This window comes from Centropristis striata, chromosome 2 (genome assembly GCF_030273125.1).
Source record: "Centropristis striata isolate RG_2023a ecotype Rhode Island chromosome 2, C.striata_1.0, whole genome shotgun sequence".
In the NCBI taxonomy this organism is placed as follows: Eukaryota; Metazoa; Chordata; class Actinopteri; order Perciformes; family Serranidae; genus Centropristis; species Centropristis striata.
The window spans coordinates 34,332,448-34,348,828 of NC_081518.1; the positions used below are offsets into that span (position 1 = coordinate 34,332,448).

The 16,381-nt window shown below is 40.3% G+C and overlaps 1 protein-coding gene across 1 annotated transcript in view; it reads right to left on the minus strand.

The window, feature by feature from the left end:
* Positions 1 to 16,381, minus strand: part of myo5aa (myosin VAa) — a 66,276-nt gene that overhangs the window by 20,509 nt on the left and 29,386 nt on the right. The window contains exons 7-23 of the mRNA XM_059349542.1: positions 15,068 to 15,149; positions 13,830 to 13,937; positions 13,537 to 13,643; positions 13,018 to 13,283; positions 12,739 to 12,820; positions 12,412 to 12,552; positions 10,866 to 10,991; positions 9,975 to 10,058; positions 5,070 to 5,225; positions 4,303 to 4,400; positions 4,039 to 4,125; positions 3,147 to 3,255; positions 2,690 to 2,901; positions 2,315 to 2,471; positions 1,831 to 2,070; positions 1,491 to 1,739; positions 55 to 148 (exon numbers count right to left, since the gene is read on the minus strand). Of these exons, the coding sequence (XP_059205525.1) occupies positions 55 to 148; positions 1,491 to 1,739; positions 1,831 to 2,070; positions 2,315 to 2,471; positions 2,690 to 2,901; positions 3,147 to 3,255; positions 4,039 to 4,125; positions 4,303 to 4,400; positions 5,070 to 5,225; positions 9,975 to 10,058; positions 10,866 to 10,991; positions 12,412 to 12,552; positions 12,739 to 12,820; positions 13,018 to 13,283; positions 13,537 to 13,643; positions 13,830 to 13,937; positions 15,068 to 15,149 (2,398 nt within the window). The remainder of the gene's footprint in view (positions 1 to 54; positions 149 to 1,490; positions 1,740 to 1,830; positions 2,071 to 2,314; positions 2,472 to 2,689; positions 2,902 to 3,146; positions 3,256 to 4,038; positions 4,126 to 4,302; positions 4,401 to 5,069; positions 5,226 to 9,974; positions 10,059 to 10,865; positions 10,992 to 12,411; positions 12,553 to 12,738; positions 12,821 to 13,017; positions 13,284 to 13,536; positions 13,644 to 13,829; positions 13,938 to 15,067; positions 15,150 to 16,381) is intronic.

Here is a 16,381-nt window from a genome sequence, read left to right on the forward strand (position 1 = left end):
CGTCCCCAGTCTTACATGACTCCACGGATGATTTATGTGCTGAGGTTTTCATACCTGTCATCTGCTGACTCTGTTCCTGAATCATCCTGTTCAAGTCGTCCTTCTCCTTCTTCAGCGAGCCATTCTGCTCCTTCAGCTCCGAGACCATCTACACACACAAACACACACATAAAGAAATGATCCTCAGATCATATGTTGTGTAAAGCAAAGTGACGGTCTTGAATGTGAAATCATCTGTGAAGTCTTTGCTACAGAACTAAATGTGACTGATCCATATATCTGTCATCTAACACATTACTGTAACTCATTCCTACTAGAAACAAGTTTTTCTCATTTAGAAAAACCTCCTGGGTCGTCAGAGACAAAAGAACATAAAATACAAGACAAAAACACTGAAAAAAAAAGAGTACACACAGGCACACGCACACGCATACACACACACACACACACACACACACACATACAGAGTTCAGTGGCTACCTCACTAACAAACTGCTCTATCTCCTGTGCTCACCTGCCCCAGAGCAACACTGCCCTCTGAGCCCACCATGTGCCCTTCTCCCCCTGGTTCGCTCTTGCTCCTAAATTGGGGAAAAATTGTTTTCCTCTGGTGCCGAAATACATATTGATGTAAACAAATATTTTATGGAATTTTTCAGGAAACTATGGGAGATTGTTTTCACTGGGAGATTTTCTATTGAACTTGGTTCTAAACTAAAAATAGTTCTTCTGACAGCCACAGTCTTACTAAATGTAGGAAACTAGGAGGGGGAGAGAAGACAGGGGAGGTTTTAATGTGGAGTAAATAATTAAAAGAACAGAAACCCTGAGAGACAAAAAGTGAGAAAAAAGTGTGTTCTCTCCTGTGCGTCTATGACTTAAGAACAGGCTCATTTGAGTTACTTATTGTGCCAGTGTTTGTTGTTGTAATATTCATTTCAGCCTCAAGAGGCTAAAGTGCACCACTGCTCCTTGTTCTAAATAGTATTAAAAGCATTTGTTTTCCTCCAAGTGAGTTTTAATTTCTCCATGCACTCTAAATACAAGGCATGTATCCTAATGTTACGGTCATGTCTTTCATTTAGCTAAAAATGTGTTTTAAATTAAAATGCACCTGGAAGAAAACATGAATGCTTTTAGCCCCATTTAGAAAATGGTGTAGTGGTGCACTTCAGCCTGTTGTGGCTTTTTTTTTGTGGCATTTGTGGCTTTTTTTTTGTGGCAAGAGTATCCTGGCTAAACCTTTTTCTTCACAAGTCATAAAGCCTTCAAGATTTTTTTTCCTCACTTGCCAAGGCAGACTCCATTGAAATTCAAAATTATGACCTAAAACAGGTTTATATATGTCTCCAACATCTATGGAAACATCTCTGAACTATACAGAAAGAAATACAAATCTACTGTTGGACAGAAGACAGTGTAGACAGAGAGATGGAGGATCAGGACGACTGCAGGTAAATGGACTGATATGGATGTTGATCCCGTCTTACTTTCTCCATTTCGTTCCGGTAGGTTTGTGCCCAGTCCTCGATGGTCTTCTTCTCCTTCTGTGTGGTAACCAGCTCCTTCTTCAGCTTCTCCAGCTCCTCCTGCAGCGAGGACAGCTGGTTGCCTTTGTTCTTGGCATCCTCCTCGACTCCGCGCAGCCGGCCCAGTTCTCCACGCAGCTTCTCGCTCTCTGTCGTGTAGGAAGTCTCCAGACCGGACAGTTTCTCGTTGACCGACCGGTTTTCCTTGGTCTGGAGGCACAGGACGGATCATTAAACACCCAAATGACAAAAATGACTCAATACCTGAGGACACAACAGAGGGTGGAAAAGTGAAACTCACCTGCTCGTCGATTTTCCGCTGCAGCTGCATGATCTTGTTCTCCATGCCTTTGTTGAGCTTCTTGAAGTGCTCCACTGAGCGAGCCTCGATCTTCAGCTTCTTCAGCTCGCGTCTGGCCCTCATTCTGCGGATGCAGCACTGCAGGTAGACGATGGAGATGAGGCAGCGCTTGTACCAGCAGCGAGCCAGCCAGCCACGAACACGCTTCTGAATGATGACCACCTTGTGCTCCCGCAGTAACTATAGACAAACACAGGAGGAGAAACAGAGAGAAACAAGTCAAATATTTTACTACAAACATTTTATTTAGTAAGAAAGACAGAAATGACATAACTGACTATAACTGACCAGAATAGGTCAGTAGAATAGAATAACTAACCAGAAAGTTTATTCTTGTTTTACCAAATATAGATCTCAGGACTTTATAATAGAAGGACTGGTAAGGATGAACTTATTTTGCAGCATTTTGTGATGTGCGTCTTACCGCCTGGTACTTCTGCCGAGCCATGTAAGCTCTGAGGATCGTCTGCATGACCAGAGCAGCAGCCTGCTTTTGTCTGTAGCGCTTCCTCTCCACGTACATCCTCTGGAACTTCTGGATGGTGGTGGCTGCCTGCGTGCGACGCATGAACTTGGCCAGGCTGAGGAGACACAAGATATATTTGTCTTTCATTAAGAATTTTAATATAGTTTAAATCTTAGGTATTTTGGCCTTTGACATTTTAAACTGCAAAATAAATAGTACTACCAAGAATTGTCTCATAAAATAAACACACAACCAATCAAAAAGGAGTCAAATGTCTTTTCATGTCATTGTTCTGTTTTAATGGCTGAAGGGATTCAGGTAGAAGTGACTCACCAGCGAGCCTGGTATCCTCTGGTGAACCTCTGGATGGTGATGGCAGCGCTGCGCTTGCGCAAATACTTCTTGCGTGCCAGCCAGCAGCGGATGGTTTTCTGGATGCGAATGCAGGCCACACGCAACTTGTCTGCTCTCAACTTCTCCAGGTAGGCGACCTGGCCCGCCCTGAAGAAGATCTTGGTCTTACCAAACTGGTATTTATCCTGGTCCTGAAGGCAGACAGGGGCAGAGATCAGGAGAAAGACAGGGATTAGATGGACAAAAAGGGACAGATGTACTGTGTGTGGAACTGACACTACTGGGGTTTTGGCACAGAAGGAGAACGTGGCAAAATAAAGCACTTGGTAAAGGAAATCTAACAGATATCCATTCAAGATTTATAAGCCTTTGGAAATATAAATCATACTATAACCCTCATTCTTTTTAAGAAAGGAGGAGGTAAAACAACTCTTACCTGCACCAGTTTCTCCAGAACATTTCTACAGGTCAGCTTCTTGTCAGGTAACACGTCCTTTTGCTTCATCAGCACTCTGTACCGGCTGAAGAACTCCTGATACGTCCATCTGAGAGACACACGCATGAAAACAGTGAGGAGACTGCCACGATCTTCATATTTGATTCTTTGTTCAATCATGTTAATTTTTAACTAAGTAAATTAGCAAAGAGGCTTTGAATACGTACGCACTACCACATAATGCAATGCATGTTTGTGTTGTCAAGTTGTAAAATGCATTGAGATATAATCCTGTAAAATACAATATGACAATATTTTGAATTCTATCTTCATCATAATCAGTTTATCAGCGATCGGTCTGGGAAAAATAAACTACAGGCATTTCTCTGTTATCATCTTAAATTACACATATTCTGTCATATTATGGTTTGAGCAGATTGCAGAGAGACCCTGTTGAATTTTTTCATCTTTCGTCCTCTTCCCCCTCCCTGCTCAGCCTTGGCTCACTGCTGTGCAGCAGCTGTAATGTTCTGCTCAAATTCCAAGGTTTTCAGCATTAACATCTTTTTAAAGTACCTTAAGGTGACAAGTTGTTACATCAGAGTAAAATCTAGTGCAAGACAAGACCAGACAAACTGGTTCAAGACATCCCTCTTTTACATGGAGAAAGTTAATCACTTAGGCAAACTGAGAGATGACAGATAATAAAGACATTGATCAAATGAATGCTGTACTGAGCTGGCTTTGTTGTAAGGTTGTATTCAGATATAATATATGTACAGCAGATTCCAAACTGTAGGGCCAATAATATTTGCCTTCTGCAACACACAACACATCAAACTCAAGAGAGTCTATAGGAAACTGTAACAGTGTTGCTGGGATGCATCATTACCTGGATGGGAAACCTGCAGCAGAGATGCGGATGGTTTCCAGGACACCGCAGGCTCTGAGCTGCTGCACTGCACGTTTAGGATCAAACCTGGCAACAACAAGTAACTACAGTCAACATGGTTTGATGAATTAGACCTGAGCTGAGAGAATATACATACCTCCAGAGCACAGTCACATAATAATAGAACTAAATAAAAAGTAAAATTAAATAAAATAAACACTTTACACAAGAGTTTTTCATAAACAAGAGAAGAGGAAGACTCACGAGAAGGCCAACTTGAAGTCATTGGGTTTGATGCAGCGAACATAGTGCGGAGTCGTTGCATTCAAAGTCTCCATCAGCATTTGCAGAGAGTTACGGAACTACAAGAGAGGACCACCACCATCATCATCATCATCATCATCATCATCATCATCATCATCATCTCCCCAAAATCAAAAGCTCTGCCAACTTCCTGTGTGTATTTTATACAAAAGTGGACGTTGTCACATGTATATCCTGGGCTGTTTCAATGCATTTACCTTAAAAGTCAGAATATGGGAACACTACAATTTTAATGACAGCTGGTTTGACCATGGAGATGCCAATGACTGCTATATTCATGGTTGTATATTTTTATTTATCAAAAAACAACAAATGAATGAAGTCATTCTTGTTGGTCAGGTGAGCAGGGGGTCTGCTCCCCAAAAATAATAGAAAACCAGGCTTAGTGCATGTGTGAAATGCAGCTTTGGGTAATTATCAGCATGAAAAAATAAAAATAAAAAAAATAACCCATCTAAAAATGATTAAACAGAGATTACATAAATCAAATATAGAATGGATTAAGAAAACTTTATATCCGTTGAAACCTACGAAAAACATTCGTTTCTCATTTTTATGTGGCTGCAATTCACAACAGGCAGTACTAAATAAAAAGAGACACTCAACATATTTCCATATAATCCCCATATATTTCAGTATACTGGACTGGGTAAGGAGTATACAGGCATATAACAGCATTACAACAATCCCTGGAAAGAGAAATGCACCTGGCAGCCGACTGTCTTCTTGTGCTCCTTGCTGCTCTTGTCACGGCCCTTGTCAGGTTTGATGCTGAGGCGGGTGCGGCCTCCGGTGCCGGGGGGCTGACCGGTGGGACTGGTGGCTTTCTCCTCATCCTGGAACAGCTCCACCAGCAGGTCAAACTGGGAACAGCAGCCCAGTTACAGTCACAAACAGAACAGCTGATGGCAGCAATACAGGGCAGGCAATAAAGTACTGTTAAATTAAGCTTTACCAGCTTTTTTTTGGCTTACAATGCATATTTATGAGCTGTGTAATGGTGGACTGTAACCAAGTACATTTATTCAAGTGATGTATTTAATTATGATTTTCAGGTACTTATTCTTTACTTGACTTTTTCCATTTTATGCTACTTTATCCTTCTGCTTTACTACATTTATCTGATAGTTGAATTTGCTTTCCAGGTCAAGTTTTTACAAACAAATTATGTGATGAGTATATAAAGTATGATGCTGTGCGTAAACTATCCAAAAGTACTCTATATTAAGCATTAAAGATGACCTCCTTCTATCCCAATATAAATAATTTCATAACCTGATAACAATAAATTACACATTACAGCATTTATTCTCTAAATACATAGACTCTTTTTGAGAATAGTATTTTTAATATAGATTTTTTTGATAATATCTGCTGTCACATTGCCCAGCTCTAGAAGTACTACTCACAGGTTAATGGTTTGATAATATACATTAATACTATATATTTTCTTACAGGGCCCATTCTGACAAAATACTTCTATTTTTTCTTATTTTTAGTACATTTTGCCGATAACATTTGGAAGTTTAAATGCAGGACTTTTACTTGTAACTGAGTATTTCTATAGTGTAGTCACTATTACTACTTTTATGTAAGCAAATGCTTTGAATACATGTTCCACCACTGGAGCCATGACTGTAGTATCTAACAGTCTCTTCTTACAGTACATGCATATGGATTTCTCTTACCTATTACATACAGCCTTACAAAGCAGCTTTGCCACAAGCCTTTATAATTTGACTTGAGTGTTGAAAACCACAGGGTTGATGGCATTTTAAAATGTAATAAATAATCAAATAATCCAGTAATCAAGTGTAGGGACAGTTTGACATGAGAGTTAATTCATCTCCACAATGAGTGAGTGAGTGAGTAGATGTCGATTGATTTGTTGATTAGCATTTGTTAAACTTATCCACAGTCAGAGAGTTGTTATGTTTTAAAAAGCCAATAAAAAATGGAAATGGTAAGTTTTGTCATATATGCAGTGGCCATATATGACTCCATGGTGTTATCTTGCCATGGTGTTATGAAATAAATAGTATCATGTATGAAGACACAGGCACACACATCAATCATGTTCCATATAACACTGAGGTTATATGAGGAGGATGCTGTGTTATGTGCAGCTTCAGGTCCTCCTGCTGCGCTCAGAGCGTTGCCATGCCACTTCTCTCGCCAGCGCCATTAAGCGGGATAATCTAGACAGCCGCAGCCACAAAGGCTTTACATGCTGCACGCTCTCAGCATAACTCTAAAAACATAAAAACATCCTCCCTCCTTTGTCCCTTGGTTTTATCTCCAATCCCCTTTTCTCCTTGGAGAGTGCCTTTAGTGCTCACCATGCAGCAAACACACACACACACACACACACACACACACACACACACACACACACAAACACAAACTTCAAACTCCTCAGTGCCTTTAGAGTGATAATAGCTCAGTGCCAGAGAGAGACAGGGAAGGAAGAAAGAGAAAAAACAAAGGAGCTGAAGGAAGAGCTAGAGGCGGACCAGCGTTGTAAGAACGCCTCTGTTTACCTTCTGCTGGCGGGGAAGGGTTGTCATGATGAGGACAGAACCAAACATACATGGACAACACATGGAGACACAGTGACAAAAGAAATACAATCACATTAAAAGGAAAGGAAACCCACAGTCATTATTACGGCCATCAAAAACTATAACACACATCAACAATTCAAAGTAAATAAATCCAGTCAGACCAATGATGAGGCTGAAATGGATGGATGGAAGGAACATGACTGGATGAGGATTTCTTTCCATTGGAATGCATTTCCATGTCTGTGTTTAGAATACAACCACACGGTGAAATTGTATCAGTTGTAATGTTGATCAAGGTCCTGGATTGCAATGCATTTTGGGAAATCTCTGCATCAGGCATTTCTTGAATGCACTGTATTGATTGGACTTGCGAGCAGACGTCGGCATGAATGAGAGGCTCCTGTGTGTCTTGCAGATCCCAGTGCAGTTTACAGCAATGCAGGTACTGTGGAGCCATTACAACACTGAGTATCTGACTGCAGCCACGAGAAAGGAAGTTCCTGGTTTATACAACCTGGGTTTTTCTTCTCATCATTTTTGGCCAATCACTTTAGGGACACTGCTACAAATGCAAACACAAATACTAATGTTTAGATGACTGAAGTGGTTTAGATAATTTGTCTCAACTGTAAGCTTGTTTTTATCCTGTATGACTGACGCCTGACTGCATGTCTCGGACCTCAGTTCTAGTGATGCATTCTTTTCAGTGTACTGAATCACTAGAATTCAATCATTAAAAAGATTCCTTCAAAATCCCCTCAGTGCTTGACCTATTCACTGAACTGAAACACAGCTTAACGTTCAGTTCAGCTTACTAACAAGTGTCCTGGAAACAGAGAATTTAGTTGGATAAAGATACCATTTGCAAACTGAAAGATGGAGGCATACTGTCTGTATTATGTACAGCATGTCTAAGATTATTAGGTATATCTGGTACTACTTCCAGACTCCAGAGTTTGGACGGCTTGAGCGACTTATTTAGGATTCAGGTTCACTCTGTAGTAAGTTCAGTGAATTAATCAATGACACTGCAAAATTCTCCAACTGCACATTGTCCCACTCACTGAACTAAAACATGGCTACATGTTTGGTAAAGCTTGCTAACTAGTGAAGTGGTTGTTTATGAAGGATAAGCCAGTGAACTAAGGCCTTAGTTGGATAAGCATTCTGTTTACAACCTGAAGGCTGGAATCCTCCTATCATATACAGCACAGATATGATTGCAACACCTAATTATAATATGAAATATTTGATAATTGTGTATTTCCGACAGTGAGTCCCTGCCCATTCACTCATAACTGACTGAAAGCTCAACTGAACTGAGAAATGGACAGATCTTTTCAGGAAGTGATTCAGTTTGCACGTCCACTGATGACACACTACACAGTTTGTTCTAGCAGTGTCAACCTGTTTCCAAATCAAGACTATGAAAATAAAAGCCAAGTTGTAATAAAACAGATTTTTCCTTTAACTTTCTTCAAAGTTGAAGGGCTAAAAACTGCTGAATCTTTAGAAAATGCTTCATCTGTGGGCACAAAAAACACGACCGTCTTCAAGCCTCGTCACTAGGATATTCTATGTTAATGTGTTTCATAGTGATGCAGTGAACACAGTTAACAGTCAGCTGCTAAATGTTTAAAAAATATTTTTTCAGTCATTCTCTGTCTGTTGAGGGAGGGTTTAAGACAGCATTTATAAAGGAAATAAAGTGAGTGAAATGCTTTTAAGTAAAGTTTTCTTTCAGCTAAAGTGACATTTTCCGGATGTGCTCCTCATGGTGTAAACAAACATGTGCACACACCGTGACGGGATAAGCTTGGCAGGGAAGTAAAACGAAAGTTAATTTAACTAAAGCTCATTAAGGGCTCAGTACCATTTAACCCCAATTGTTTAATTGGTTTGGTTGATTGATTTCCATGTTATTATTCAGACTCTACGTCCAAAAGTATGTGTGTATGATGTGTGTGTGTGTGTGTGTGTGTGTGTGTGTGTGTGTGTGTGTTAAGTGATTGTGTTAGAAGTTAGTGCCGACAGTATTTCAACCCTTACCCAGTTCTGCTCTTGTTTAAGTCTATAAGAGAACAGCCCATGGTCACTTTGAGCATTTTCGAAAAACACAATATATCATCAGTGTGTGTGTGTGTGTGTGTGTGTGTGTGTTTAACCAAAACATCATTAAGGATTTAAAGGCTTACATGATCTGGCTAATCTGATGTGTGTGGTTTTCCCTTTCAACATCATTTTCTTCCCAAATTAAATAAAGATAATTTGAATAACTGTGAAATCAACCCTTAAAGAATTACTGATGCCAAAAAACGAATAACAAAATAGTTAAAAGAAGTAAATGTTGCTGTAAAAGATAGTTTGTGTGCTGCTACATAATGATATAAAATCAGATACATGTGTACAGTATTACCACGGTTATTACATAACACTGTATTTATTTAGGCTTAGTCATCCTCCCTGCAAGTCATTAAATATAGTTATGGACAAGCTATAAAGTGCAATATGTAGAAAAATATATTATAATTCCAATAACAATACTACTTCTACTGATAATAATATATATATATAAATGTTATAATAACCATGACCCACAATCATTTTTATCCACAGTGGGTTATGTTTTGCCGATGACCCATCCTACTGTGTGTGCGTTTTCAGATTTGTCTGTTATGTGTAAATAAAAAACACTTTTCACTAGGAAGCTCCAGGATTGAGCACATTTTTCATCACTTCTGGCATCGACACTACCACCACATGGCCAGTGGAGGGCGCTGCTTCCCTGAGCCTTCAGGTGGGACTTCTGCTCAGTAAACAATGGTCTATTTTTTAATCACACAGACCAGGTGCACCCGCTCTCCATGAGCTGCAGGCTTCTTGGCTTTGATCTCAGTGGACGCTTCACAGTGGTTTGAGTTGTACATTAACATGTTCAAATAGCTCTCTGCACATAAATCTTGTTAGGATCAACTTTTGACAGATTGTATATACGTTTATGTCTTGTATGTATACTATGTAATGTAGATATGCGTCTGTACTGCTCACCTTGCTGGCCTTCAGCACATTGATCTGTTCTTCGTTCACCGTGTCCTTGTTCTTCGCCAGGAAACCGTCACACTGGTATTCCACCTGCTCGACAATAACAGAGCAGTGTGGGTTATAATACCTGTGAGGACATTTTCAATGGGATTTATCAAGGTTTTAATTTCTCATGAAAATTTTGAGTTTATTTCTATTGTGTTATTGTATTGTGTTATTCCTAACCACAAATCTGCAGGTGCTAACAAATAATCTGTAAAATGTTAACGGTAAATGTAAATGTTTCTATTTCTTGATTTTTACATCAAATTATGGTGTCAACTCCAAGAGTAAAACCTTCACAATAGCTCATGAATGGACTGAACTCCTGATGTAAAAGTCTTTAATCACTCAAAATAAATCAATACTAAAAATGAATCTTTTCAAATGTTTGTTCATAAATATGTCCAAGGATGCTATTCTAATATCAGGGGACACCAGGGGAAATCCTGCATTAGTCATTGGACCCATTTATCTGTAACCTTATAGTGAGGATCTAAAAACAGATGTGAACACTGCGTCATACAGCACCTCATTTCTAAATGTGAAACCTATTACACTAAAGTGGACTACACTCACACGCGCTAAACATTTAACTGCAGAACTGCTTTTCTGTGTGTGAACTGATAACAATAAAAAAAGTAATCCATCCTCCAGCCATCCTAAAAATAACTCTAGCACTGCAGCAGATACTGCAGCCAATCTGTCCCTAAGTGTTGTCTGTTGAGCTAAAAAGACCATGGCAGTACATTTGTACTTTAAAAAAAGTCTTAAACTTTCCAGAAAAAAGAATCAAACTCCTCTGTTATGATGACAAATGCTGTGTGGACATGAAGTGAACATGTCAGTCAAGCCCACCTTGTCAGCAAAATGCTGAATGATGAAGGCGCGGTTGGACATGCGTGGCTTCTCGAAGAGGGAGCAGGTCTTGAGGTGGGTGTTGTACAGTTTCTGAGCCCACGAGTCATCAGAACCTTTGGGCATCTGGTACAGAAGCAGAGAAGACACAGTGAAAAATATCAGTAAGATCAAACATATATAACCAGCTGCTGATAATAATACTGAGTGAGAAATATCTTAAAATTGATTTTTTTGTCTGTGGTTTTTTTTTTTTTTTACTTAATTTTCTTTTACAACTTTATATTACAGAACATTCCCCGACATGGGGGGTAGTTTAAGGTATTGGATTGGATTGGATCTTCCAAGGGTATCTTTTTTCTGGTTACACAGTGCACAAGGACAAAATCTTTTCTGACATTTCTTTGCCAGGAAGTCAAAGCAAATGTCCATTTAGTGTTTGCTTTACTATGCAATTATGTGAGCAATGTGGACCACCTCAAATGTCAACAGCTTGTAAAATGACCTTGCAGTGTTTAAGAGCCACAGAGAGATTAGTCAGCATTGTTAGTGAACTGGTGGAGCTGTGGAAAAAGTGTAAATGGCACAGATATGAGCACTGCCTTCACTCTGACTTACTAAATCTGAATCAGATAACCAACCAAAGCTCAGCCCAACACTGAGATGTGTGAGGTGTTTACAACAAAATCAAAAGATGCAATCCGGCTGCGAAAGCTCCCATTCGGTTTCATTGTGTAAGTTGGAAAGTGGTCATTCCGCAGCTGAACTCTGATGGGAACTGTTCGTGTAGGTGTTTGGAGCCTCGGGTCTAGTGTGTGGTGGGAGGCATTGACAGGTCGACTGTCAAAAAATGTAAAGCAGGATGTGGGTGTGAATGGGTGGATAGTTCTCACTGAGAGGTTCAACTACAACCCACAAGCCTCTGCTTAATATGCAGCACGGACTCACTTTACTTCTGCAGCTTGTTTACATTTATGAGAAAGTTTTTATTCCACCAACAGGACTCGAAAGTCATCAAGTCTTATGTGAAGCTGTATTCGTAAATTGTGTGTCAATGCTTGTTAAAAGACAGAATTAAAAAATGTAAAGACTTATTAACCGTCTATTTAATTCTAATTTGGTAGCCCTTTTTCATATTATCAGATTATTATTCCCATTGGAGATCTGGTCACTTTACACTTTCAGAGGCTGTAGAGGACTGCAGAGGTAGGTGACATTTTGGCAATCCAATACGGTTTTGGGCAAAAACCCTGCATTTTTCTCTTCACCTACTGCAAAAAATTTGATTAAAAAAACCCAAAACACACCCCTTTCAACTAATTGCCCAATTGCACAGCCTTAAGAGCGTGCATATCACGAATGCTGGGTCTTGTTGATTTTCTTAGAATCTACTGCACCTACTGGTACCTTGTTTGCTATGTAGAGATAAAAAAAATATACTAAAAACCTGGATTAATCTGGTTAGTCATATTGGACTGCTATTATATTGAACACGACTGTATATATTTTTAAAAAGATATTATTCATATTGAACAAAAAAAAGTACCTTGCACTCCTCGTCCAACAAGTCCAGGATACCCATCTTGGCTTCTATGAGGTTGATGCAGGGCTGATTGTCGTAGAAGTCAATCAGAGTCCAGGGGATCTGCTCCTTCATGTACTCCTCCTGCTCCAGCTTGAACACATGCTACACAGACACACACAGACACAGACACACAGACACACAGACACACAGACACACACACACACACACACACACACACACACACACACACACACACGTGGGGATTAAGCTGTATACTTGCATCAAACATTTACATTCATACCTGTAAATATAACGTGCAATCCAACAGGTAAAACACGCGCTGCTCACCATGTTGAACTGCTGCTGGAGTTTCTCATTAGCGTAGTTGATACAGAACTGCTCAAAGCTGTTGATTTCAAATGTCTCAAACCTTCAGAGGAAGAAAAGAAGAGAAAAGCTGGTAGTACACTTTTAGAAAATGCAGTGCAATTTGCTTCACTACTCATGGCTAAATACCCATGATTACACTGTGATCAACAAAATTCAGACAAGCCTGACAAATGAGAGACACTTAAAACCTCAGACTGGCTGGTTAACCCACACAGACGGGCGTATGCACAGACGTACCCGTAGATGTCGAGGACCCCGATGAAGGAGTGCTGTTTGATATTGGTGATTAGGGCTTTGTTAACATGCTCCACAATCCAGTTGAAGAGCTTGGCGTAGATATGTTTGGACAGCGCGTCACGGGCGTTGGTGGCCTGCAGGCGGGGGAGGGTCTTGACATACGTCTCTGTGGCAGTTTTCAGCTTCCTGTGGCACAGCCACTGAGACATGTCCTGGTACGTCACGCCGACCAACTCGCAGAACGCAGTCAGGTGGCGATTGTTGGGCTACACAGAAAAGAGATTTGAATCATTACCAGGAGTTACCAGACATTATGTCAGCTAAGAAAAGGTGGATTCCCTCATTTAGGCTCTTTCAGAAAACTAAATTAAATAATTATAATATTTTTGGATACATGTATTCAGCAGCCACACTGTGGCTATCACATAACTACAGACATAAAGTCGCAAATATCACTCCGTCTTTTTCAATTTGTCTCACTAGCAATCAGTTTTTTTTTAGAAAAAATATTATTCTCACAGCAATGATGCTGCTGTCTGAGTCTTTGTCCTTTATATCCACGTTTCCCAGATGAAGAATAGCAGCCAAAACCTGGAACAATCCCATCTGATAGGACTCGTTAATACCTGCAGTGGAAAACACACACACAGACACTCTGCTTATAGTGAGCTGTGACCCTAGTTTAACCCCCATTACACCACCCTTTGAATTTGAATAGTGTAAGAATTTTAACAAAGACCTGGAAAAAATACACCAACAAATGATTCTATACTCTGACTATTTATTTCTGGATGTGTGGGTGTGCATGTTACCGAGTAATGTGAAGGCATTCCGAGTGGAGGACAGCTCCTTGGTGTCGTCCACACCATCGATAACGGGGCTGCGGCCCTGCCTGGTGTACAAGAAGTCATTCGCACTGCCTGAGTGCAGAAACACAGAGAGTGAATAGATTAAAAACATGCAGAAAGTGCAGTTTTACCGTGTGCAACTTGGGCACAACTGTGCTACTCTTATCACAGCATCCTCATTCATCAGCAAAATAGATTAACATGCATCTGATTTAAGCAATGGAACAGATATGTGTTTTGTGTCTGATTGGTCACAATTTTGCAGATGGTCCAAAGTTCTTAGAAAAAAGCTTAAATCAAGAACACTTCTGTGTAAGAAAGATGTTAGCTCAACTTTCTCACACTCAGTTTCTTTATTCGTGTTTACACTAAATTAAGGCATGGCCTGTTGCCTGGCAACAAGAGGCACTGACACGACTGTGACAACAACTCCATTTACAGAGCCAGGAAGTCAGCAGGAGAGGAAAAGACAGCAGCTGTGTGTGTGTGTGTGTGTGTGTGTGTGTGTGTGTGTGTGTGTCCGTGCGTGTGTGTGTGTGACAGAGAGAGAGAGAGAGAGAGAGAGAGCAAATGCCAACTGAGTGGCTGACAGTGCCAGCAGTGTGTGTGTGTGTGTGTGTGTGTGTGTGTGTGTCCCATGACTAGGATGAGCAGGTGCAGGTCCACAGTGGGAGCGCTCTGTATGAGAGCCTGTTCAACCACAGAGTCAATGAGTTGAAACTGATCTAAAATCTGGCAGCACCCTTCAGACACCTCACTGTGTTTATGTAGATTTTTATGGAAATGTGAAGAGGAGTAATATCTTTTATATATATCAGTTCCAGCAGATGTTGCTGATAAAAGCCGTCCTTATTAACTGCAGAATAAACGTATTATTATTTTGTCTGGCTAAGCCAATGATGGATTTTCAGTGAACCACTGCAGCTAAACACATAAACACAAAACAACTCTTACAGCCGGTCCTCTGTGTTCACTGCTGTTGCTAATGTAAAAACTTTAGGCCTGATATTACATACAGTATGTGTCTGGGTGCTGCAGCCCACTTGAAGGATGAAGGTGATGAGTTGTTCCCTCCAGTGCATGAAAGTGAGCAGATATCAAGCTAATGTTTCTGTAATTGCTTCTGGTTTGAGTTTTAAGTTAAAGCCAATAGTCAGCTGTGCAACTCTGTGTGAGTTCAGAAGTGTGTGTGTGAGACTTACTCAGTTTCAGATTCTTGAACTCCGGCAAATGGGATGATGCACAGAGCTGATAGAAAATATGATAATTCCTTTCCTCGTCCGCCTGGAAGGAAGCATGGAGATCACATAATGTGAGGGACAGTGTGCACCTATAGCCTGCTCAGTTTATTCAAATACAATACAAGAATGGTTTTGATCTATACATTCTACACTTTTTTCAAAATACAATCATGCAGAGACAATCACAGGTGTCTGCATTAATGTATAATAATGTGCTTTACAATTATATAGTTTGACAGCTTGACATTTGGAAGCTTCACTGGAGTACTTGGCGATTTATTGCCGCACTCAAGGGCATATAAACAGATATAATGGAGTCAGACAACAGCATTACGTGTTTATTTTCCACACTCAGACATACAGGAAATAAAACACAAGATGCGGCCCACCTGTGCACACACCTCACTGACAGATCAGAAAGTAGAAAGCAAAAATAACAAGTCTTGTTAAAAAAGCTGTCAAGGAAACAAAACTATTATCTGTGTCCTAGTAGTGCTGCTACACCCAACACAGAATTCAAACACACACACCTATGAAAAGGGGTGGTACTGTAGCCAAGCATGTGAGAAATGTGAGGAGGAATGAGCATGTTTTCCACCAACATCCTCATTCCCCAACTGTAACGTCTTAGACAGCACGGTGAATGTGTGAGTGTGTGTAAATGTGTGTGCAAGGTTATCTAGACACTGCCTTACTGGCTCCACCAGTGAGCAAACACACCGGCTGAATATAAAGAAAAGTTACATAAGAGAAAAAGTATGTAACCTTTATCTACACAGAAATTGGACACAAACCACTAGATATAAAGTTATAAGATCATGAAAAAAAGATGTGTACTGATTTGTCTCCTTTGAGACTTTGTGGGGGAGAGAGAAAAGATAAAGGGATGTAAACAAGGACACAAATTAAATCATAGCTAGGGGAAGAATGTCTTTGACATTTGAGAGGCAGAGAGAAAAAGAAAGAGGAGGAGAGGAGAGGAGTGCTGCAACTCTGTGTGACGGATGGATTGTTTACTTTGCTTCCTCCTACTTGTCTCTGTGGAGAAGGAAGTTATTGTGGCATTCTTCTTCTGCTCTAAAGGACACCAGGGCCAGTCTGACAGTGACAAGGCTTTTATATCAGGGACCCGGGCCAGGATCCAAGTACACTTGATCCTTAAGTCCAGGTCATTTGATAAGTGTGAACACTGTGTAACACCTTAATAAGTACCCATTCCACCCATTAGTACACAGGGTTGCATCAAGTGTGAAAACCAACTGCAGCAAACCACAG